At 41.1% G+C, this 26,798-nt stretch overlaps 1 protein-coding gene across 2 annotated transcripts in view; it reads left to right on the forward strand.

The window, feature by feature from the left end:
* The window catches only part of RYK (receptor like tyrosine kinase), a 209,455-nt gene extending 186,808 nt beyond the window's left edge, over window positions 1–22,647 (forward strand). For both annotated transcript variants that reach the window (XM_040348747.1, XM_040348746.1), the window contains exons 12-15: window positions 12,217–12,326; window positions 13,781–13,940; window positions 18,867–19,003; window positions 19,925–22,647. In XM_040348747.1, coding sequence (XP_040204681.1) covers window positions 12,217–12,326; window positions 13,781–13,940; window positions 18,867–19,003; window positions 19,925–20,036 — 519 coding nt within the window. In that variant the 3' untranslated portion in view covers window positions 20,037–22,647. The remainder of the gene's footprint in view (window positions 1–12,216; window positions 12,327–13,780; window positions 13,941–18,866; window positions 19,004–19,924) is intronic.
* The last annotated feature ends 4,151 nt before the right edge of the window (window positions 22,648–26,798 follow it).

Consider the following 26,798-nt stretch of genomic DNA (forward strand, 5'->3'; position numbering starts at 1 on the left):
TTTACTGGCAACCGTCCAGAAGCTGTTCATAGGCATTATATCACTAGTATAATTATTGTAGTCTCTCATCGCTAATGTTTCCACTTCTTAAAAAGAACTGAAGCACATGTCATAAATGAGGTTGTTTTTGTTTCTTTTGCTTTTTTTGCTACTTTCAGCACACCAAAGATGTAAATTGACCTCATTTGTTTAGTGAAGTCAGTTAATGGGAAAATGATGGTGCGTTTTCATCAAGCAACATGCTTTAGGTTTTTGGGTGTTCTTTTCTCCGTAATTTAGTTGTTTTTTTTAGAAAGCAAACAGACAAGAAGATTGTGACATCTAGTAAGCACAGAAAGATTTTGTAAAAACAATACAAAATGACAATGTTTACAAAAAAAAGCTTTAGTAAGCAGTCATATGCACAGTACCCAGGTTAAACTTTTTCTAAAGCTTCATGTACACGGGACATTGTTCAACCTCTCCTAAACGATGTAACTTGACAGCTAGAAACCAGCATCTAAAAAATGGCCGCTTAGTTACGTTTACATGGCGTGTTTAGCCGCGTTTGCGTCTAGAAGAGTTTGAAAAAAATGTTTTATTAGGTTAATCGCTTAAAGCGGGGGTTCACCCAAAAAAACATTTTTTTAACATTCAGTTCAGCCGAGTTGTCAGAATGACATTAGGCTGTGTTTTTTTTTTTTTATTATTATTTCATTGCCGTACATACCGTATTTTCACCGATGCTTCCGGGTATGTAATCTGCGGGACTGGGTGTTCCTAGTTGATTGACAGGCTTCCGACCGGCGCATACAGCGCGTCACGAGTTGCCAAAAGAAGCTGAACGTCGGTGCGCAGGCGCCGTATAGAGCCGACTCGCAGTCCGGCAACTCGTGACGCGCTGTAGGTGCCGGTCGGAAGCCTGTCAATCAACTGGGAACGCCCAGTCCCGCAGATTACATACCCGGAAGCATCGGTGAAAATACGGTATGTACGGCAATGAAATTAAAAAAAAAAAGGCCTAATGTCATTCTGACAACTCGGCTGAATGTAATGTTAAAAATAATTTTTTGGGTGAAGTCCCGGACCGTTTTGGTGGTTAAAGGCCGCGCCACTTTTTGCGATTCGGCACTACGTCGCTTTAACTGACAATTGCGCGGTCGTGCGGCGTGGCTCCCAAACAAAAAATCGGCGGTGCCTCGGCTGGGAAGCAGTGATCTTTTTTAAATCGTTTTTTTATTTTATGCTTTCCAGCCTAGAGGTAAAATATGGGGTCTTATTGACTCCATATCTCAATGTAAAGAGGTCCTGTCATGCCATATTCCTATTACAAGGGATGTTTACATTCCTTGTAATCGGAATAAAAGTGATCCAATTTTTTTTTTTTATTAAAATGAGCAATAACATATATATATATATATATATATTTTAAAGGGCCTCTGTCCCCAGTAGCTTGCACGCAGAAGTGACCGCATACGCAAGTCCCACCCACATATGAAACCGGTGTTGAAACCACACAAGGTGTCACCGCTAACGCAAGAACAATAATTCTAGCCCTAGACTTCCTCTGTAACTCAAAACATGTAACCAGTAAAAAAAAAATGTAAAACCTCTCCTATGGGGATTTTTAAATACCGAAGTTTGGCGGCATTCCACGAGTGTGTAATTTTGAAGCGTGACATGTTGGGTATCTATTTACTCTGCGCAACTTCATCTTTCACATTATGCAAAAAAATTGGGCTAACTTTACTGTTTTTTTTTTTTTTTAAATTGCTGCGCAAATACAGTGCAAGATAAAAAGTTGCAATAACTGCCATTGTATTCTCTAGGGTCTCCGCTAAAAAAAAAAAAAACACGTTTGGGGTGTTCCGTGTAATTTTTCTAGCAAAAAAAATTGATATTGAGGCCTCATGCACACTGGATGTTTTTGGCCGTAGACCTTTTTTTTTTTTTCTACAGTCGATAAACTGTCCATGTTATCCTATGTGTCCATGCACATACTGGCTGTTATCAGCAGTTTTGGGCAGTGGCGTTTTTGAGCAGTAAAAAAAAAAAAAATAGTGGGTTCTGAGAGACGTTTTTCAGCTGTAAAGCCGCTCTAACGCTGATAAACGCTCAAAAATTTCACTCGACCAGCGTTTAACGTTTTTGATTCATTGGATAAAAAAAAAAAAAATCATAAAAAAACACGCTGACGCGGAAAAGCGCTAAAAAACGATATTGAAAAAAGTTGAAAAACTCCCTGCAAAGCTACTGGCGTTTTTATAACGTTATTTTAACGTCCAGTGTGCGTGAGGCCTTACATGTAGGAGAGAAATGTCAGAATTGGCCTGGTGGGCAAGTGGTTAAAGTATTTTTATGTGACTCACAATTTTTAATAGTTGCTCATCTACTTTTTATCAAATGTGGAGAGACAGGGTAGATTAAATAGTACCATGACTGTGCCTTGTTTAAGTGTAAATAAACGCTAACAATGCAGTTTCCTTATCTGGTCCTTTTATGTCTGAATTTATATATCCACTTGTTTGGTATCTAAGTGCCAAATATTCCTATTTATTTACCCAGAAATCTTTCCAGCTGATCTCAATTTATCTGTTATGAAGGAAGGGGAGTGGGAAGGATTCTGTGGTCCTGTCCTGTTTCTTCTTTTTTTTTTTTATATATAATCTTTATTTAGAATTTTTTTCCAAAGAAAACATATATACAGTCAGCCAACATGGCTCATAAAAGGGAAGACAAAGACATTACATAACACATCAGATCGGGTACATGCATTCGGCACAGGGGTAATATCAATCCAGGGGAGCACCTACTCCGGGGGACACATCTGGGGGAATGATTAACAACATATTAGAACTCTGTTATACACTCGTTCAATCGTGGGTCACCCCTGTCGTCCCTACCTGGTACACCCCTGCGGCAAGCAAACACCTCTACATAATCTTGGGAATCAAAACATACCTCCGGGCATCAGACCCGCATGCCCTGTCCTGTTTCTTTTGTTCTGACACAGTGGGCTGAGCAAGTGTTGCCACCCTAGGATAAGAAGTGTTGTGGCATCTTGTTCGCTGTATAGCCATTGCAAGCTATGTGCTTTTACCATTCTGTCCACATTGACAGGCAGGCATTTGTGACTACATGTGTACATTGCAGATTTGCCAGTTTTGCCTCTGGTCCATACACCTGACATCAGACACTGATGATTTATCAGAACAAAGAGCCAAAAGAAAGTATTGCAATGGCCAGGCTGTACTACTGCAGCTGCTATGCATTAAGGTACATCAGTACAGTAGGGCTCATACAGTGCCTTGCAAAAATATTCATCCCCTTGGCATTTTCTCTTTTTTTATGCCTCACAACTTGGAATTAACATGGATTGTTTGAGGATTTGCATCATTTAATTTACAGAACACGCCCACAACCTTTTGTTTATTATTATTATTATTATTATTGTGAAGCAAACAACAAACAAAAAACAAAATAACTGAAAAATGTGCACAACTATTCACCACCCTGAAGTCAATACTTTGTATAGCCAACTTTTGCAGCTATCACAGCTTTAAGTCACTTTGGATAGGCTTTTTACCCATTCCTCCTTGCAAAACTTCTTCAGTTGGTTTGTGCTTGTAAAAAGCAATCTTTAACCACTTAAGCTCTGGACCATATTGTTGCTAATGGACCAGGCCACTTTTTGCGATTCGGCACTGCGTCGCTTTAACGGACAATTGTGCGATGTGGCTCCCAAACAAAATTTTATGTCTCCCCCCCCCCCCCCCCCCCCCCCAGACAAATGGAGCTTTCTTTTGGTGGTATCTCTCTCTCGAAGATTTTATCTTATTTGTAAATGGTCGCTCTTCTTTTGTTTATAGCGCAAAAAATAAAAACCGCAGAGGTGATTAAAAGATGGCTCTATTTGTGGGAAGAAATGGACGTCAATTTTGTTTGGGTCCAGCGTTGTGCGACAGCGAAATTGTCAGTTAAAGCGACGCAGTGCCGTATCGCAAAAAATTGGCCTGGTCATTGAGCAGCCAAATCTTCTGGGGCTGAAGTGGTTAAAGCACATTAAATGCAGGCCAAATACACCTGTCAGTGAATGCCAAATCAACTTGGCAGCCTGATGCCAAATTTATGCCATTGACCTAAGCAAAAATCTCATCAACACAGGTCCTGACACTTCTAGGGCAAAGCCTTCAATTTTACTGTTGTTGTGCATAAAAATAGAGGTGCAGAGAGCCGACCCGGCTTATACAACTACTCGTAGCAAAACAAAGTTTGATATGTGAAGCAGTTGTGTATATAAATACCTGGCATATGCATCTGGCTTTTTTTTTTTTTTTGCATTTACCTTCCTTATCTGTATTCAGCACAGGGCTACACCTCTCAAATATTTCTTCTCATTTATAGTTGGAACTTTTTACCTCTATGGTTTTATGTATGGTGTTCTTTGTAAAAGTTTTTCCTTTATCCAGTTAAATCTTTGAGCCTGCCTGTACAAGTCAGTCATTTTTTGTATGCTCTGGTGGAATGTGCTTTCTTCATTATCTCGTCACACTATGCTCCCTAAGAAAAATCATTGATGATGGCGAGCAATTGCTCTTGCTGACAGCTGCAATGTCTGAGTTTATTGAAATTGTTACCATACTACATTCTGCATTGGAGTGTTTACCATGTAGTGTTCAATGTTTTTTTTTTTTTTTTTTTTTTAAATATAGGAGTTTGTCGTTTTTATTATTTTTTTTTCTTACCATTTGAAAACATGATTTTGAAGTAGTTACGGTGTTCCTCTCCTTAGCATATTTGTTGATAGAAAAGATTAAACTGCAGTCAAGTAAATGTCTTTGTTGCAGCAAATCCAGCAGTGCGTAGGTCAGTAACTGAGCATAGCTGTGAATTTATTGAAGGTAGCTATAGCGTATCTTCTGTAGCTTCTGTGTTATCCAATGCAGTTCCTGGTAATGATTTATATGGAGACCTCTCAGTAAAAAAGAAATAACATAACAAAAGTGCCATCATCCTAACATAATTTGAATAGAAATAGGATTCATTTGGGACCCCAGAGACCACGGGAAGTGGGTGGGGACTAGTGGACTATGTCGGTACTAGGTAAGTCCGTTATCAAAAGAGTATAGTAAAGGTAAAAAAGTTAAATTTATTAAAAAATAAACATAGCATAAGGGAATTGAGGAATACACAGTATTTTAAAATTACAACAATAGTAGTGTAAAACAGATGGATTATACGACCAGCCAACACATCATAGAGGTGGTATATAGGCCCTAATTTGCGGGCAGCGATGAGGGGGTCATATAGATCAGGATCTCTACTCGTAGCTTCGTCAGGAGATATTGGTCTAAAAAATGACAATATATTGTTATTAACATTACAGGTTATGTACACATGGGCACATATGCACAAAACCACTCAAGTAAAGAACACACATACAATCATTAAAAAATATTATATAACATAGAGTTCAAGGGGACAATGCAAAGACTGCGCGGCTTACCTGTGAACACAAATTCACTCCTTGGGGGAGCCTAGGCCCAACGTGGAGACAAGGATCTCGCACAGGGTGTGAGGTGGTGTTGAAAATGCCCCCAGCAAGGTGAGGATCTGTATTGACTGTATATAGAGTAATGATTAGTACAGGCTGGGTGAAATCTTATAACTAAGCTGAAGGAACCACCGTGATGGAAGTGCAGAAATAAGGACCATGAACGAATAAAGAAAGTGAAAGGTTAAGTGGGAATTGTCCCAGTGACCCAGATGAAATTAAAAAAGGTTAAGCAACCAAAAAGTCCCCAGAATAAAAGCGGGGGAGGATAACAGCCATAATCACCAAGAACGAAAAGTGACAAGTTAATGGAAAAGGGAGGGGGGAGAGAGAGGAGGAGGGGAGAGGAGAGTGGGAACAAGGTAAAAAGAGAGAAACCATCGATGGAGATGAAGAAATAAAAAGATAAAAAAAATAATATAATAAAAAGGTAAAAAAATATAAAGACAAGCAGGGGGAGAGAGGGGAGGAAGATAAGAGAGAACAAGAAAAAAGAGAGAATGAGAAAGGGGAAGAGTAAAGAAAGTAGAAAGAAGGGTCAGGAAAAAAGAGGGGAATTGGAGCCGCCAAAGACAACGCTGGAAAAACCCAATTAAGGGATACCAGCAATGAAGGTAAGGGGTTTGAGACCACCTGTAAGAATGGAACAGTTGGTCAAAGTGGTGGAAATACTTTCAGCAATGTTAGGACAATGGAGTAAAGTACTTACTTGGGTAGGTATACCGAGCAGCATGTCCCAGGGCCGGGTGTGTATCACCCTGAACGCCGGGACCCATGTCTTTATAAAGAGCCGACTAGGTGATGTCACAAGAAAGCACGGCGGCACCTGGAGATGACGTCACCGCATTTTACGTTGCCGTGACGTCATCGCGGCGCAGCGCCGTTTATAGTATGTGTGTTATACAGGTTAAAGGAGCCTGAAGGGGAGTGGTTTGGTGGGCGGCAGCTGGAACGAACAGCTGACCGTACTTGAGTGTTGAATACAGGCTGGAAGCCTTAGGAGGGGCGGTGTAATGGGCGGCGACTAACAAAGAGTTTGCCGCCCAGGACAGAGCCTGGTGAAGTGATGTGAGGTTTGAAGTGCACATGAAGGAAAAATTGTGTAACAAGAGTGCCACCTATCAGGCCAAAATGAGACTACTCTATTTAATTCAAGACAGAACGCTGTGAGGGCAAGGACAAAATAAAACATCCCGAGGAATGAATAAGGCACAGAAAAGAAAGCCGCACAATGATCGCCATTTATATAAACAATTCAGCACATAATATTAAAGAATTATACAGATATCATGGAAGTACAATATATATTACAGTTATAAAAGGCATAAAGGATATGTATGCCTTACCAGTTATATACACAATAAATGGGGCATTTTAACATAGAAATGCACCAAGAATTCTGGACAAATAGTTTAATTTAACTGAACATAGACGCTTCTCGTTGTAGAAGAACTCTATCACGGTCACCACCCCTCTGGTCTATCTTAACTATTTCAAGTATCATGAATTGGACTGCCAACGGATTGTACCAGTGGTGAAGTCCTATGTGCCTACCAATGGTAGTGAGCTTACCACTGGTGGAACAGTAGAGATGTTCACCAATTCGTTGACGTAGTTCGTTTTACCCACATAAAAGGCCTAGCAGGTACACCGCATGAGGTAAACAACCCTGGTGGTCCCACAGTTCCCTGAGAAGTGGGGGTAGAATCTTTCTCCTTTGGCTAGCGGATTACATTGTCCCGTCTAAAATCCAGGGGCATTTGGGGCACTGTCCACAACGTGAGGTGCCTCTCGTGCCTGGATGACCACGATCAGTTGTTTGATAATGGCTGCTAATTAGTCTATCGCTAAGTGACCTGGTGCGGTGGAAGATTAATTCCGGTCTTTCACGGATATGTTTGTTGAGAGTATGGTGGTCTGCCAACATGTGCCAGTGTCTAGGATATTTTGCAGCTGTCCATGGTGGGCCGAGAATTGGGTAATTATAGCTGTTGTAGATTTCCTGGGGATATGTGGAGCCTTATATAGAAGGGATGTTCTGGTGCAAGCATATGCTTTGTTAAAAGCTTTTTTGAGAATTGTAGAGGAGTAACCCCTTGTCAGAAGTCACGTCCGTAAAGAGGCGCCCTGTGTCAAGAAGTCTTTGTCCTGTGCGCAGTTCCTGCGTAGGCGCAAATATTGCGCGTACGGGATGCTGTGAACTAGGGTTCGGGGGTGTGCACTCGACTCATGTAAAAGCGTATTGCCCGCCGTGGGCTTGCGATATAAATCTGTGCTTAGGGGGTCATCTGCATTTTTGATGATCAGCAAATCTAGATACGGGATTTGTTTGTCAAAGCATACTGTGAAGAATAAATTATCTGGGTTCTGATTGAGGGCAGTGATAAATTCCTCCAGTAAAGCTATAGTACCAGTCCAAGCGATGAAGAGGTCATCGATGAAGCGATACCAGCATAGTACCGCTTGTAAGTCATATGCTTCACTGGAGAAAATCCTCCCTTCCCACGCACCCAAATAGAGGTTAGTGTATGCAGGGGCACACAAGGTGCCCATGGCTACGCCTTGGCATTGAAGATAATGCTGATCCTCAAAAATTAAAGTAGTTCCGCATTAAAACAAATTCCTAGAAGAGGGATCTCTTCGCTTGTTGGGCTGGTCATTCCATCTATATGCAACATTTTCAGAAAAAGCAAGTCTATCCTTGATCTATTTAGCTTGTTTTTTGGTAATGATGTCTTTATTCATCACCTCCAGGCGCTGTCGATCCTCCTTTCACTTGGTAGGGAAGGAAGTAGCGCCTGTGAGGTGATGATATTGGGTGTTAAGCCGTTCGATCTCGCTGTCCAGAGAGACCATATCCAGGGTATACTGATTCGTCAGTATTTTCATAAGTTCTAAGCTACAGTGTGTTAAGGTTTTTTCCCAAGTAGTTTTGAGACTCAGGGATGGATCTTTGATCGTGGGAAAAAGTTGAATCCTAAGACCTAAAGGACAAGTTTCCTCTCCAATATATTGTTTAAAATATTCGGTGTGCCAATGCAAATGCGATTTGCGTTTCAGTAGGTCGAACATTCAGCCTAGGTTCACACTGCTGCGAATTCAAAATCGCGGTAAAATGCGCAATTTTACCGCGATTTCGCGGCCGCGATTTCGCCACGATTTGCCGCGATTTCGGCCGCAATTTAATGTAAATCGCGGCCCGAAATCGCAAATAGTACAGGAACTACTTTTTGAAATCGCAGATGCGGCGTCGCACTGATTAGGACAGTGCCATTGCCGACAATTGCCGCCGATTTGAGATGCGATTTGACATGTCAAATCGCATCTCAAATCGTTCCAAATCGTACCCAGTGTGAACCAGGGCTCAATCAAGGAAGATTTTGGTCTCTTCTGCAGTCTTAACATTTGTAGTGAGGCAGTTAGCCTGGATTCAGCTCATAAAGCCCGTCCAGGCAGTTCCTACTAGATCCATGTTAAGAGATAAACTATCTGAACAAAAATCAATTGGTAATCATGGCACACATGAGTTGCAGTTACTGTTTGTAGCATTTCAACCAGTAGAAGCAGCAACTCCTTTGACCAGCTACAAATCGCCACAGCAGTTGGATTCAAAGCTGTTAGTGACATGGTCCTTGGTTCTGAATTAAAGAATAACATTTGTAGCAGCTGGATGATACCTGCCATCGTTTTTAAGATTATAAGGCAAAGCCCTTTCAACAAGTGCTTAAAGTTTGACTCCACTTTATTGGGGGGGGAATAGCAAATAAAGCGTATACAATTGCTATTTAAAGGGGTTGTAAGGGTTTGTTTTTTATTTTCTAAAAGGGGTTCTTTAAGTTAGTGCATTGTTGGTTCACGATTTCCTTCGATTTCCCTTCTAAATTTTTTTTTTCTTTGTCTGAATTTCTCACTTCCTGTTTCTCCTCAGTAAGCTTGCCCCCATCATCTGACTGGGGGTGAGTCAGCCAGAACAGCTTACTGAGGAGGAACAGAGTGAGAAATTCAGACAAAGAAAAAAAACATTTAGAAGGGAAATCGAAGGAAAAGGTGAACCAACAATGCTCTAGCTTAAAGAAACTTATTTAGAAAATAAAAAACAAACCTTTACAACCCCTTTAAGTCATATGTAATTGAATGTTCTTAAAAATTACTCTTTCTTTTCAATCTGCAGCTCTGTAATTTTATGTAAAAAAGCTGCCTGTAGGAGTTCTAAGCAAAGTACATAACTCCCTCCGGAAATTTCTTGCTTGTGTGATTGGCTCACTGATTTTCACAGCTCTTCTCGGCGATCACATGATCGGCTGACTTTCCCCTCTCCCTGTCTGACAGATGCAGCAGGTGAGGCCGAGACTCCCTCGCTGATGTCATCTGGGAGAGAGGAGCGAGGGCTAGCCTATCATGTGGTCGCTGAGAGGAGCTGTACATTTTTTTTTAATGTGGCTAACACAGGGGCACACAGGATTTGAACGCAGAGGGAATGGTATGAAGCTGTGAACGTTATTTGAGCAGCAGGAGTTGCAGGTGTGGGCACTGTCACGATCTGACAGGCAGGGAGGGGAGAAGGGAGAGCACAGAGGAGACAGATGGCAGGCTCAGCAGCCATGATACGCTGTGGTCCGTTTACAAAGGGGAGGGTATAGCCACACAGGGTCAGCCAGGTGTTACAGGGGGCTAAATGACACATTTTTTTGGGGGGGGGGGTTAACAAACGCTTTAAGTCCTAAAAAAAAAAGTCCTTTTGTGGGACCCTGTGTACTAGCTATGTAACCAGACACTTGACATCCTAAAGCAGTCCCATCTAATGTGAAATTTTCATTAGACTTGCCATTGCATTTTTCCAATTGAAGGCGACTCTATACTTCAGTCAAAAGAAATTGCATGTGTTCGTAACATGTTCGGCTCAGTTCACAAATCCTAAGGCCCCTTTCTCTCCATCAAGCGGTTCCGCCTGCTCAGCAGGGATCTGTCTGCTGATGCAGAGTGGACACCGCCTGCTGTTCTCTATGGAGCGGTTATCCGATCAGCTAGGCAGATGGGGAATGGATCCCCATTTGTCTGTTTATGGCAGATCACGTGTAGGCGGGTGTAAACGGACATGTCTTTTATATTTGTAAGTCTACCTGAAAAATGAACCGGCAGACCTGATGGGTTCGCTTGTGTGAAAGAGGCCTTACACACTAGGATACGTATCTTCAAAACCATTGCACAAGTATGACGTGTTGATTTTAAGTAAAGCTTTACAATCACTTTAATATCTATATGGTACCCACATGGCTACAGGTAAATATTGAGTTTTCTCCACGGGCATCAAGAGAAAATTATCTGTCTTAGGTTTACTTTGCCTGCTCTGTATAATGTGCAAAAGTATTTATACACCCAGTTTGTATTTGTGAAGGATAAGTTCGCCTTTTTTTTTTTTTTTTTACACTACAGCCTATGAAACCTGCATCCACGATCAGCAGATCTTGGGTGCAACGCCAGCTTCTGCAGACGCACAATAGCTGACAGCCTATACTGTAGCAGACAGTTGCTGACGTGCAGGAAGAATCGATGAACTACCAGAGTGCTCATCGGTGCCCTCCGTTCACTGAGAACTACAAGCTATCTGCTGCAGTGGCAGACAGTACTTGGAGTTCATTCACAGAATGAATGACGCAGCTGTGGGAGTGAAGTCCTGTACAGCCGCACTGTTTAAATTGTGATGATGGGTGCTGTCACAATGGTGCTCGGGGAGGGGGGGGGGTTTGCGGGTACTGGAGCACAGTGACATATTATGTTACACCATATATATGGGTGTAACATTTTACAAAAGGCGAACCTATCCTTTTAATTACATTTTTTTTGTAGAGAACACTGGATGACACCCCAATAAAAAACTTTGCAGTAGAATGGTTGTTTTTTTTATTGTAAAAAGACTGGAATCGTTTTTGCTTAGAGTGTGTAGAGACTGATCTTCCTGTCCTTCCACACATTGCTGGTGGCCAATAGGTATTTACATGAGGCAGAAAGTTGCAGACAAGCTTCATCACCATCTAGAAATGCCAATACACTGTCTGTTTTAAATGACATTCAGTGATAACAGCAAAGTATTGGAGACTTCTGCATGTATTTCTATTTTTTTTTTTCTTTGGCAGAATCCCTTAGAGATGAGCTGCAGGCAGAAAAAGGATTACAATGTAATTTAGCTTAAAGTGAACCTAAGCTTTGCCTGCACAGGGCAAAGCAACATGTTGGGTATTCTCATCCCTTGCAGTACACACTCCTAGCTGTCCCTCCTTTGGCTCCAAATGCCTTTATCCCTCTTTCCCCAGTTCTTCTTTTTTTTTTTTTTGCGAATGCATAGGCCCATATTAAAAATCCACGATTTAAGTTACACTAGACCTGTCTTTCACCTACATGATTGAATTTACTTACCAAAAAAAATGTAATAAAGGAAGTGTAGTTGTTCCTTTTGCCTACATGCATTTTGCCAAAAAGGTGATCCTCTTTCCCATCCCACATAGATGGAAGTTTATACTCGCCTTCCCTTCTGGGAGGGTTTTCAGCTGTGTATTTAGCTATTGGTTTATTTTACATTTATGGGTATTTGTCATAGCATGTGTAGCTTAGTTTGCAATAGTGCTCCATGGTTACATTGTGGCTACATTCCTCGATTTTAATGTTTCTCGCTCTCTTTCCTTTAGGCAATTTCCCAGCAAGATCTTGTGCATATGGCAATTCAGATAGCCTGTGGGATGAGTTACTTGGCCAGACGAGAAGTTATCCATAAAGACCTTGCTGCTAGGAATTGTGTGTAAGTGATTCTCAGGGCTGATGTCATTAAACGTGTACACTTCACATACAATATGTCTGCATTAAGAGCGTGGAGTATTAAGCGTCACTAATTTTTGAGGAAAATGGTAAGCTGCATAGTTGATTTTAATACTTACAAGGTTGCACACAGGAAAAGGACAATCGCTTGTCCTTTCTCAAAATACTAGTTGTCAGTACTTTGAGACACTTGTTTGCTTGTTTTAAGTTAGTGACGCTACTGTAAGTATTAAAGTCAAAGACCGCTATCATTTCTTAGAGGCAGGTCGCCAGTGGCAGCCCCATGTTTTCTCTTAAAGTTGCAGTCTGTAGAGCTGTGATGATGATGATCTTGGTCCGGGCTTTTATTAATATATTGCCGAAAATAAGCATGCAGTCAATAAGTCGGAACTCCCACCCAGCATACTTGCTTTGTTTCAACTTAGTGACTCATTAGGTTTTGAAGCTAGGACAAGGATGAGAGCGCAGAGCCTGTCCCTTTACATCTGTAGTGGCAGCTCCCATATTTCTATCCTCGCAGGTTCCCTTTTAAAGCAAAAAAAAATTTTTTAGCAGTTAATTCTGCTAGCCCCATAGGAAACATTGCTACAACCCACTTCTAACGTAACAAAAGCAAAATTCTAATGTAGGAAAAAGCTGACACTGCAATGTATATGACCGTAACAAAGGCATACCTAAACCATATCCCAGACCTTTTTGGTAAATACTGCATGTAGTCTATTTCGTGTAAGCCGGGTACTCCAGGGTTTCAAATTTCTGGTTCACTGTTGTGCTGTACTGGCCTGCATAGCAACAATTCATATTACATAGGCTGATTTAATACAGGATTTCAGAATGTTCAATATGTGTAAAGATCCATTTAAATAATTTTTTTTTAAAGAAAATCCTGGTTCATGTCTTTTATCTGCACGATTAGATATTTTAAGTGAATATTTATACAATTTATTGTATGAACATTCTCAAATGCTTTAGTAAATTATACTCAAGTATACTAAGACCCGGCGATACACGGTTCAAATCTCGGCCGGTTAAGCAGGAACTGCCCAATATTCGAACCATTAGTGAACAGGCTCAATGTACCAAGTTGATCAATCAACTTTGGTACAACCAGCCTGCTGGATTTGCTTGAGATTATCGCAAACCGGCTTCTATAGACGCTAACGATAATCACTGTTTTGCACAATTGCTCAGCAGGAAGGATTCTCCTGTCAACACTATCTGTGTTGATGAGGAAAGTGTGCAAATTTTTTTCCTGCAGCTCATGGAGGAAAGAAAGTTGCACCATATATGGCCGGCCTAAATGACCAAGAAAAGAGGGTCTTGACACGTCTCTCCCTTTTATGTAGACATTCTGGCATCTACACGTTTTCAGTTCAAGAATCGTGTGTTCCTAAAACTTTTTATTTATGGAATATATGCTTTGCAAATTTTTCCCAGGATTGATGAGTCTCTTCAAGTGAAGATTACAGATAACGCACTATCCCGTGATCTCTTCCCTATGGATTACCATTGTCTTGGAGACAATGAAAACCGTCCGGTACGATGGATGTCTCTTGAAAGTTTGGTTAACAAGGAATTCTCCAGTGCTGGTGATGTGGTGAGTCTTGCCATTTCAGTAAATGTTATTGTTTAGTTTAACTAATAGTCTAAATAAAATCACTACTTTTTTTTTTTTTTTGGTGGAAACTGGTCTGATATGAAGTCCAGGCTTACAACACTGTAGTATGGTAACTAACTGCTGTGCGCTGCATCCCTGAAAAAAGGGTTTGGGTTTGGCTTTTACCACACTGGGGTGCATTGACACGGCACACCCGAGAGATGTGAAAACGGACCAAATCTTTGTAGAAGGCTCCACAGTCACAGCACGTGTGGTTGAAATCTGGCAATAAAATGGCAGGTTTTGCTACAGTAGGTTCCGTGACCTGGAGGCATCTTTCCAAAAATTGAAACCAGCTTCAAAACATTGCTACCCAGTGACATGCTGTTTTTATTTAAAAATTTAACCTGGACTTCTGCTTTAAACCAGCCTTCCATCAGCAGAGCAGCCAATTATAATGTAACATATGTCTGCTTATTAGATGAATACAAACTTGTAATGCAGAAAAAGCAGTATCCTGATAGATCTATTATGGGTCAGTAGTCTCTTGGATCCTTCTATATCTTTGGCAGTATGCACACGGTACCTTCCAGTTAGCTGTGATAATATAAATGCCAAGGATTAGAAACTGCTTTTCAGCGTAATTGTAATCAGACTAAACAGTCTCACTCAGCACCTGGATGTTTGTCTCAAAGTGAAGAAGAATGGGAGAGTTGACATTTTCGTTGGAACAGGTTATCAAAATTGTGAGTTTCCTCCTAATGATATTTTTTTCCTGCTGAATTTTAACACGGTAACAAATATTATTTCTAGCATAGCGTCCGTTCTCCTGTTACAGGTGAATGTTGACCATAAACTACAGTTCCTCATGGCAATACAGTAGGTTTTGGTAGAAAAGTAAAAATGTAGGCATGAGGTGCATGTTTTTTGATCCAGAGGATTATTTCTAGCATAGAGCGGATACTATTCTGATAACCATCAAAGCCTGCATTCTATGGTCCTTTTGTCAAATGCAGGCGACTTGTGGAGTCTGCAGTGTGTCATGGAGTTCTCTCTGCTTAAAGAGGTGTTCAAGCCAAAGGCAAACATTTATATTGCTTCATTTGTATTCTTTTATTTTTAGGTTGTCTTCCTCTTATTTTCACTTGGTGATCCAGTCAGTAAGTCTGTTTTTCAACAGAATAAGCTGTTCTGCAGGCAATAGCAGTTTCACAGTTGAAACCATTTACTATTGACATGGGTGCTTACGATGATACAAGTGTGTTCCTGGTCAGATCACCAGATGAAAACAGAGGTAAAAATGCAGCCACCAGGGTGGATATAAATCAATAAAAAAACACAGTAACCATGAGATAAAAACAAAGTTCAGGAATATTCATTTATCCCATTGTTTTGCAACTGTCTGTTAAAGTAATGCAGTGCCGTATCAAAAAATGGCCTGGTCATAAAGGGGGTAAATCTTCCCGGAGGTTTAGTGGTTAAATAGTAGAAGCACTAGTTGTACCTCCTAGATGACACAGAGAAGCATCCGTAGGGCACTCCAGAGTCTTTCTAATTGCACTTATCCCACAGCATAAATTGGGGAGAAAAAGGCACAGTTCTTTTCTCACTTATGAGTTGGGTTTTCTTCCTTTGTGTAGTTTATAGAAACTAGTTTCTTAATGTGAACATTGACCAGAATGGAGCAATCTTCCCAGCACACGGAAGCTTGAAGGGTGATTTGTAGTGGGGCTTTTTTTTTTTCTTCGCTTTATGTAGACATACGTAAAGCTTAAGCTATACTTGTAGCAAGATTCTGCTTCCCAACATGGACATGTTGATGAAACTGAATAACACCGCCGGTGCCCACTCTTCCTATATACATACAGAAAGTGAACCATGTCTTACGGGAAACTCTACTTTGTATTATTACCTTTCACTCTACGCAGAGAGTTTGGAGCAAGATGTGTGCTTGTTTGGATAGAGAACAAACGCCTCAGCCTGGAAAATATTTCATTCACTGTTGAAAACGTCCCATAGCCTTAAATCGATCACTAGAAGAGATTTTATGGCAGTTATTCTGGTAAATGATGGGAAGCTTTGTAATGTGTGGGTGTGGAATTACTATTCCACACCCAGCCTGAAAGTCGTGATGTTTTTTCCTGGGCCCCTTACAAAGCTACAGTAGCTAGATATTACCACCAGAATTTCTGGGTTTGCCCGATTGCTGCAGCCATTACTAAGCCAAATAATGGTATCCTGCTTTTATAACTTCTTGTACTGTAGAAGGCAAAACTTATTTTCATTTTGGGATAGAGTACTGCAGGGTTATGGTCTCGTTGCCATTGCAGAGACTTTCCTTTACTTTCATGTCCCATATCCAAAACAAAAAGCTTGAGGAGATACCGCCAAAGTGAAGGAATTCCTGGTTGTCTTTAGGACTTGTGTCCCAATTGTAAGATATCTCCCTCTTACTGTTCTGGGAACAACCCATAATTGGGGATTGTCATTCACTTGGAGAGATTTACCCTTTTTGTCATGATTACTGTTATCGCCATAACGAGGCCCAGACAGGGGTAAAATCCTGACAGGCGTTCTAATCCTGCTCCACTCTTTCCAAAGCTTTAGTTATACTTTAAATAAACAACCATAGAATCGATCTGCAAAATGTCACATTTGTTCCTTTTTTTTTTTTTTTTTTTACTTTGTGGTTCAGAGTATCAAAGCTGAGCTCCACATAAGAGACCATTACGATTTTCACAAGGAAATTGGCAGTGACTTTACTAGTTTCATAAATGCATATCATAATTGATGATTGCATGACCTGCAAAGTAAATCGTGTCAATATAAGGTTATTTTAACTATATTGCCATTCCATACAGTGCTTTGTAAGCCTTACACGACAATCCGTATTCTTTTTGTAACTTAGAATGTGAAGCAGATTAGAGACAGAAAAAAAAACAATGCATCATTCAATAATAAAAAAAAACTTGCATTTAAACCCATTCAAAGCTTATCAACTCTCAAGACTTCTTGAGATACCAAGTCCCCTGTGCCCAGTACATTGCTGAAAAGTCCTGTTTTTATAAGACTTGTGAAATCATAGACTTCCTTCTATTGAAGTAGTACTTAAGCGACTAGTTCCCAGCCCAGTGTCCTAATAGTTGACCTGGCTGAGGAAAGAATACAAATCTGGGGTCATGGCTTTTATGAGTCCCAATCCCTGTGGAGTACTCCATATTGTTTGGTGTGATTTATGTTTGGCGTTTCTTTTTGGTTTCAGTAACTGTAAGTGGAAATTGAGTAAGTTCTGAACTGTGGGTGAGAGCTAGTCAAGAAGGTAAAGGAACAGTCAGTATCCTTTGTTCAAGTTACGTGTGTAATCAAGTGCTGTTACGTATATGCAGATCCAGAAATCTGACTTCATTTCAAAGGAATGTGATTTTTTTTATTTTTTTTGCACTGCAATTTGTTCAATTCACTATGTGATTATTGATTTGTGGTAGCAGTTTTTCACAGATTTAGGCCACAATGTAGACAAGGGAATAGGTTGCTGTGTATTAAAGTGGCTAAATGCCATATCAGGATGTAGCAGCACTCTGCATTCAAGGGTAGCATTTCTGGCCACACCTAATGGTCCAGTTTGTAAGAAGCCATAGCACAAAGTCTGCATGCAGGGCCAGTCTAGGCCTCTATCTAACCTTATGTAATTGCTTGGCTGAGCAGTTGCATATAGCAGTAGCACCAGCCATTCTTATGTACAAATCCAGCTGCTGGCCACATGCAGAGTGTACATGGGGCAGAGGTTTCTCCACTGCAGATTCTTGGAGGAGAATCTAATTGTCTATCTGAATTTGGCCCTTAGCCCATGGGACCTGGTTTCCCTTTACAACAGCCTGAGCACACCTGGTAGCAAGCCTGATAATGGACACAGTGCAGACTCCACGAGAGCACCAGGCATGACATAGAGGCTGTTCTTTGATTACTTTATATCCAAATTTATGAGAGCCAAGCATGTTTTTTTTTTATTTCTGGATCTGTTGGCACAGTTCTGTTTGTCTTGTTACCCACTATTCTCATTCATTGGTGATGTCCTGGGGTCTATGAATATCAAGCCCCTGTGTCCTGTACTCTAATTAAAATACATTTTGACTTGCCTGTAAATTCCATATCTTAATGTACTGCACAGGACACAATCCCCTGTGTTTTTCTTTTCTTTAAAATGCTTGGTAAACCAAACAGGGCTCACTGAAGAAATGTTATAGGGAAAGCCAAGGAGGTGTATCTTCGTAAGCTTTGCCAGTGTCCAATCATTTGAAGGTACAAAGCCCATTACCCGGGGACTATAAATACTCAGCCTGTGTACTGTACTAATATGGCAGTTACAGGTCAGTCAAAAAAATTTTTTTCTCCAGTACATGTTTACCTAAAACTTGGATGCAACAACTTCCCTAGTAGGGGTGGGCTCAGGCATGTTCAGATCATACCCGTCAGGAAGCTGTCTCCCTGCACACCATCAGTCACAGGCAGTGAGGCATTTCCTGACCCCCCAGCTGCACATACACATGCTGCCTATGATTGGCGGTGTGCAGTGACGGCTTCCTGGCGGTTACTATCCGAGCACGCCTGAGCCCATTATTACTCTCCCTAGCAGTCCTTCACCATTCTTGCTCTACAAAGGATGTTCTGGCTCTCAGCGAATACCTCTCCTTCCTTCCACTCCTGCACTGGCTTTTATTGTACCCCAGATACAAATTTGATTCCTGGTTTTGTAATGCTTTGTTATAGTTATTTGATTATTGCCATCACTACACTTTTATCACAGCTTCCACTTCCAAAAGTCTTACCTGTTGTTGTGTTTGAAAATCAATATTTAAATTTTACCCGTTGCTTGGGAATGTAGAAGTGACACATTAATGTATGCTAACCATACATGTTTCTTTGCAGTGGGCATTTGGCGTAACATTGTGGGAGCTGATGACACTGGGCCAGACTCCTTATGTTGATATTGATCCTTTTGAAATGGCTGCTTACCTTAAGGACGGATACAGAATTGCTCAGCCAATCAACTGTCCTGATGAACTGTAAGTATGTTACCTGCTCATAAAAGTGGTACACTTCTTCTTTTTTTTTTTTTTTTTTTTTATTAAGGTCAGCCAAGTGCATGCCAGGTGGTTTTCAATGTCTCTGCATTTATGTATCTTCATAGGTGGATCATTCAGTTTTAACGGGTGGATTTTACTTTATTCTGACTAATGCAAAATATGTATTGCAAGAAGCGGTTACCCATATAGTAGAGCTGCACGATTAATCGTTAAAAATCAAGACCGTGATTCATTCCCCCTTGTGATCTTAAAGCATTTTCCTGATTCAATGCAGAATTCTCTGCTCAAGCCAACAGCTGTGAACAAACAAACCCCTCCAAAAAAAGCAAACAGTGCCAAGTTTCACAACATTCCTCAGCTGCTGAGCGAACTATAAACATTGTAACGTTTGATTCTTTAGATCAAAGGAATGAGCTTCGGTCCATAAATGAGGGAAGTTTACCACTTAAAGAATAAACCTTTTTCTGTCACTTGTTGGTTTTAAGTTAAAATCAATAATTTTTTTTGCTAAAACATTACTTGGAATATATTGTATGTCGCACTGTATTTGTGCAGTGGTCTTTCAAACACTTTAATGAATTAAAAAAAAAAAACAGCCAAGTTAGCCCAATTTTTTTGTATAATGCAGAAAGATGTTACGCCGTGAGAATCTTGATTTTTATTCTAAGACAAAAAATTGTTGTTCGCATTTTTCACAGAATTGTGCTGCTTTACCATATAGGTGCTAAGCATCTGACTAGGGTTGACGGATGACCACTAGTTCACCCCACTGTTGTAATATTTAGTTTTACTTTCATGGATACAATTTAGATCTTTCCTCTGGTTGACCCTACTGTTGTACTGATTAATATGACTATTGTGGATGTGGCTCTAATCTTTCAAATCTCTGTCACCACACAGGTTTGCAGTTATGGCATGTTGTTGGGCTCTGGATCCAGAAGAAAGACCGAAGTTTCAACAGCTGGTGCAATGTCTAACTGAATTCCACTCAGCGCTTGGTGCCTATGTCTGAGACCAGCCTGATGATTGCTGGAAATATCACACAGCATGGACTAGACTGACATCCTCCTGTATAAAGCTCTCACAGCACAGTGCCTTAGGGATCATATGTTAACCTTCAGTTTTGAAACTTTACCTGTAAGATACTTTTTATATCCAGTATTTTTTTAGCTATTAGATTTTGTTTTTTCCTGGAACATGTCGGGAGTAAACACTACACCATGAAACACAATATAGCTTTTGTTCCAGGAGCAACACACATTATTTTTCGACAAGGGACATTCTTGATGCTATACAGACATTTGTACTTTATAAATAATGGACTTTTTAAACTATCTCCTTTGTTACTTTTTTAATATATAGGACTGTGTATTTTATTTTTTATTTTAAATATTTGTTATGTTTTGATGTCTTTTAAGATGCATTGTTCCTTTTGTAAAAGGGTGAAAAGATAAGTTATAACACTTGACAATGCCTCGTCATGTATACTTATTTACATTTTGTGACGCAGCAGTTCACTTTGTACAGAAAAGTTATATTTTCATGTTCTGCTCACACAGCATTGCTATTTCAGATGCAAGGTACACTCTGCTCTTACAAAGACCTGGAATAAGTCTGGTTTTTGTAGCAGCAATATGGATATGGTACATTCTGGTTAGCATGTGTGCTTGATGAGTTATTTCATTTTATGAAGTGCCAACACTAAATATTGGTTATCGTTGCTCTCAAAGACTGACCTACCTGTCAGTGGATGTTTATAGGAGCAACATTTTTTCATTGTGTTGCTAACCTTGTACAGCTATTGGGATTGTACAGTTGGAACCACAGTGGTGGTGCACTTTTATAGCGAGGTCCCATTCATTGTCATTGGAAATGTGGTAGTAAATAATCCAGATCCAAAATTCAGCCATTCTTATTGGAAACTGGGTGAAATATACAGTAAGTTTCTGCAGCATACTGTCAGCTTGCCTCAGTTGCATTGCTGCTATTCAGTTTTCCTTGCAGTGCATCCAATAATGTGGTCTCTTAAGCCTAGTACACATTATATTTTTTTTTTATTTTTTTACAAACCAGCAGTTGACTTTTATGGTAGGAAAGATCACCAGTGGCAGCCTCCACGTTTCCTTTTATGATGGGAATTTCTTTTAAAATGTGTGCTGTTATTCCCTTGATGGAGCCCATGGCAACGCTTATCTTCTTGTCTTGCTTTTTTTGTTGGAGTACAACCAAGGGGACCAGTTCCAAAAATTGCAAGGGTAGGCGACCAGTCAAGTACACTACAGAAACTTTTGTCAGGTGATATGTTGCACCTGTAGATTTTCAGCAGCATGGAGAAACAATAAAGCTTACACAGCAAGTGCAAAAAAGTGATTGTTTGAAGTGCAATAACCCACAGCAGCCAATCAGAAACTGCCTCTTAGTTAAAAAATAAAAATAAGCTGTTTGCTGTACTTGTTCCATTCCATATAGCACCACCTTGTTTACGTAATTTCTCATGTGGGAAAATTCTTGGTAAAGGAATTGCCACTGACAGGAATCTGTTAGAAAAGGCTATGGGAGCTGACGTGCTTTTAAAAGTGCGTACCTGGAGGCTGTCGTCCTGAAAGCAAAGTTCATCTTTTGGAACATGGTACATGTTACACCTGTATTTAGGGCATGTATGTCCAACCTGTGGCCCTGCAGCTGTTGCATAACTAGAAGTCCCATCATGCCTCTGGGGATTTATGCATTCTAAATTTCAGCCTTGCAATGCCTCATGGGTCCTGTAGTTCCGCAACACCTAGATGGCCACAGGTTGGAGACCCATGATTTAGAGTATAACATGCAACTTGTTCCAGCGATCTTTAAATGAGGAGACTATAAGGCCCGACTTCCCCTGCGGCAGACAGACTTGTGGATCTCCATGGACTGGTGAGCACTCTAGTATTCTGCTGACCACTTTTGCCTGCTTTCTAACAGTCCGTATGGAGGTACAAGCAGAAAGCTAGAAGGCATGTCTTCAGGAGCTTGACATTGCACCACTAATCCACCGCAATGCTTTGCAGGCTTCTGTGGAAATAAAAAATGCTAATTTTTTTTCCTGCAAAAATATGTGCATTTATTTTTCCTGTCTAGTCACAAAGCTAGAACAAGCATGTTCCAAAGGCAGATATATTCCTGCTCTGACTGGTTCATTTTTTGATTATAAATTTTCGCATTGCCACTGCTCCTTATTTGAATATGCCTGTAAATATCACTTAGGAGTTCAATGATGAATGCCTTCACAAAGTAAAATGGCTTCTATTACTAATCAAGATCTTTTATCTTGCCAAGATTATGGATAACCCCCATTATGTTAGACACTCTTAGGAAAACTGAACAACTATGTTCTTTGTCTTAAATCGTGAGTATAATGGATTGTACAGTTGGTAATTTTGTTTTCATCCAGTGGTACATGAAACCACCCTCCAATTACAAGTACCAAATTGGCTGCCAACCAATTACTTGGCATAATACATGGAAGGCTTCCAATCCAGTTTTACGAGTGTTATGTTGAATGAGAGATTCTGAACATTAGCGTGTGGGAAAGATATACATTTCATAGGACCGTGTATATATTTTAAATAAAAAAACTTTTTACAAAACCTGTCTGTTTCAATTTGCCCTCAACACAGTTTAGCTTTCAAAGTTTTTATTCATTTTAATGCAAGACTCAAATAAAAAAAAAAGAACAGAATAAAATGAATAGCCTATTAGGACAAATTCAGCTTCAGTCTAGAGATTTCCTACAGTACATTTTTTTTTCCCCCTGTTGCTACCGTATACACTGATTAGCCATAACTTGACCAGCCACTATAACCTGTCGGGGGCATGGACTCAATTAGACCTCTTAAGGTATGCTGCAGTATCTAACACCAGGCTATCAGTAGCAGATCTTTTAAATCCTGTAAGTTGCAAGATAGGGCCTCCATAGGTCCGACTTGTTTTTCCAGCACATCTCACTGATGCTCTATTGAATTGAAATCTGGAGAATTTGAAGGCCAAGTTAACACCTTGAACTCGTTCAACGCCAATTTATCAGAGTCTTTCAATTAGACTGCATTGGAGTTGAATACAGTGTGCAGTGGTATCTGCATTCTATATTACATTTTGGAGTTAGATGTGCTCTTTTTCTGCCAGAATACAGGGAGACTGACACTGCAGGCTTGGAGAAAGAGCGGCGCCGATCTGTTATGGTACAATGAGCTCAATATTCTGTTCCTCAAACCATCCTGTTTGTGGCTACACAGCCCCATACACGGCAAACTGCGATGCATTCTGATACGTTTTTTTCAGCAATTTGAGCTTAGTTAGCTATTTTATTGGATTTGTCTACACGGGCCTGCCTTCGCTCCCCGCGTGCATCAGTGAGTTTTGGCCGCCCATGACCCTCCTTGGCAAACTCTTGGTAGGTTGTGATCACTGCAGGTAAAATTACAATTTGACCCTTGTCAAAGTTGTTCAAATTCTAACACTTTGCCACATTTTTCTACTTTAAACACCTCAAATTCAGAGACAACGTGTCCACTTGCTGTCTAATATATCCCACCAACTTTCAGATGCCATTGTAATAAGACAACCAATGTTATTAATTTTACCTGTTGGTGGTCATAATGTTATGGCTCGTTGGTGTAAGTCCTCAATCTGTTGGCCAGCATCATTTAACCCATCAGCCTGTGACTGGACAAGAACCTTTCCTGTTATTGCTGACCATTTTTTAAATACTAGTTATTAAGCTGTGACTAAATAATGGCTTCAGCTTGGAACAAATATGCAGATCAGTGAAGTCAGATCCCCTTATCTGCATTCATATTCTGGTTTACTTATATTATAACCAGAGGATAGGAATGACAGAGAGAAAGCTAGCATTCACAGAATGAAAGCTCAGCAATAGCAGCCTCTCTATTCAGTGGTGTCACTAGGGTTGGTGTCTCCCGGGGCGGTGAAACATGGTGCCCCCTCCCCCAGTAGGACAGGCAGTAGGGTCATTGAAAGAGATGGCCCTCCTCCTAGGCTCCTCCTCATGACCTGTAAGAGACGACAGAGCCAAGGAGGAACCGCCTTGGAAGAGGTTTATATCCCCAGCTCTAGTGTGACAGGTGGTGGCAAGCGATGGTGCGGACAGGTGCCGAGAATCTGGCAGGACAGGAGCGCAGCGCTGTGTCACTCCTAAATACAGAAGTCTGGCTTCTGTGTGTAGAAGTGACAGTACTAACCGTAAAGCACAGGGCAGCACTGGAGATGGCAAAACTCTCATCTGCCATGTTCCTGATGAAAAAAAGCCCTGGTGTCACCCCATAGTGAAGCCACTGTGTCTATTACTCTCATAACAGGTTTCCTTCACTTGCGATATTTGGAAATGGCAGTCGCCAGAGAAACCAAATTTCTAGTGCAATTCTCTTTTTTAACACCTTGACTGTAATTATGCAAGTAGTGCTTTTAGATGAGCTCCAGAACATGAACACAGGCTGTCTCACCTCCAGGCAGGTGCAGCTCACACTTGGTTTTTTAGGCATGCTCCCTTCCTTCATGCTCTGAGCTACGCTGCCTGGAGAAAGTGGGTGGAGCCAAAATTTACCAGGCACAAAGAAGAGAAGTTCCTCCACCCTGAATGCTGGGGCCTCACCTCGGCCTCGTGATGTCACTGGTTGCTAGATGCCAGGCAGCAGTGGAGTCCAACAACCAGTGCAGTGGGCAGCAGAGAGGCCAGCGGATGGTGCCAGCTGCTTGTGTTCACTGACAGAAAAGAGCCAGCTGTCACCGCTTCACTGGTGTCACCTGGGTTCAGGCCACCCATAGTGACGCCACTGCCTGGGGGTGGTTGGTGCACCCTGGGCACCCGCCCAAAAGCATACCTTGCTCCGGTGGAGGGAGGGGCACTTTAATGGCATCCCAGTCTTAGTCCATAGGGTTCAATATTGAGTAGGCCCACCTTTTGCAGCTATAACTCTTCTGGGAAGGCTGTCCACAAGGTTTATGATCGTGTCTATGGGACTGTTTAACCATCCTTCCTGAAGCGCAATTGTGAGGTCAGGCACTTATGTTGGATGAGGAGGCCTGGCTCGCAGTCTCCGCTCCTAATTCATCCCAGAGGTGTCTATCTGGTTGAGGTCAGGCAAGTCGAGCTCCTCCACCCCAAACTCGCTCATCCATGTCTTTATGGACCTTGCTTTGTGCACTGGTCCTATTCATTTGGTGGAGGGGGGTTATGGCGTGGGGTTGTTTTTCAGGGGTTGGGCTTGGCCACTTAGTTCCAGTGAAGGGAACTCTTAAGGCGTCGGCATACCACAACATTTTGGACAATTTTTAATGCTCCAAACTTTATGGGAACAGTTTGGGGATGGTCCCCTTCCTGTTCTAACATGACTGTACATCAGTGCACAAAGCAAGGTCCTAAAGACATGGATGAGTGAATTTGGGGTGGAAAAACTTGACTGTCCTGCACAGAGTCCTGGTCTTAATCCGATAGAACACCTTTGGGATGAATTGGAGCGAAGACTGCGAGCCAGGCATTCTCATCCACATCAGTGCCTGACCTCGCAAATGCGCTTCTGGAAGAATGGTCAAACATTCCCATAGACACACTCCTAAACCTTGTGGACAGCCTTCCCAGAAGAGTTGAAGCTGTTATAGCTACTAAGTGTGGGCCAACTCAATATTGAACCCTACAGACTAAGTAAGACTGGGATTCCATTAAAGTTATTGTGTGTCAAGGCAGGTGTCCCAATACCTTTGACAATATAGTGTAGATAATTTGATTTTCTGTACTGAAGACAGTAGTTATCAGGACAAAATCTCCTCATCCAGTCACGGGGATCTGTGAATGTCAAATCTGCCACTGCAGCAGTATGACTCCGATCACATGGGCACAATGCAGTGACGTGGTTCAGCTTTACATACAGCATTAGGTACTGTATGTTTTGACAGTTCACGAAATGGAAACCAAGCTGAACAGTTTGTGTATTGATAAAGTAATTCTTGGCCACAATGGAAAAATGACAGAATTGTTCAAAACATTGTTGCCGAAGATCAAATTTTGTTTCTGGTTCATGTTGGGACTGAGCAGCACATATACACTCTGGCCTCGGGTGATACACAGATGAAACAAATCTTCCTGTATAAATTGTACCTGTTTATTTGCAGTCTTCTCTACAGCCATTCAAAGTGATGCAGTTTGTCTTGGCTTCCAGAAAGCAGGGCGGGAAGCTGAAAATGCACTCTGCGGAGCTCGGTAAGGAAGGGGACACACACCCCTCCATTCAAGAACAGTGCTGAGGCTGTCAATCAGGTTGTGTGTGTGTGCTCGAGCTTCATCTGCTGTCATCTTTTTACCCCTTGGTGTCAGAAAAACTTGTAACTAATGAATCATGCTGATAGCAGAGGAAGAAAGCAGTGGACATAAATGACATTGCTCCTGATTGAGACAAGCACACACTATAGTATGATATGCTTTGTTCATATTTAATTTCTGAGCTGTACAACCACTTTAAATATGATTACTAGGTGCAGTAAATCCTTTTTTTTTTGATCATGTACCTATGCAGATTATTTTAGACCATATCGGTGAGAATTTTCCATGTGTGCATAGCACTGAAAAAGCAGTGGTGTTGTGAAAACTGTAATCTTTCACAGCACATTCATAACTTATTGAACTATTTGTGGTAGCTTATCATATTCGGGAAGGGCTGCAATATAAGCCCTACCCTGAAAATAAGCCCTAGTGTAGAGTTGTGTGTGTGTGTATAGTGCATACACT

This window comes from Rana temporaria, chromosome 4, assembly GCF_905171775.1.
Source record: "Rana temporaria chromosome 4, aRanTem1.1, whole genome shotgun sequence".
Taxonomy (NCBI): Eukaryota; Metazoa; Chordata; class Amphibia; order Anura; family Ranidae; genus Rana; species Rana temporaria.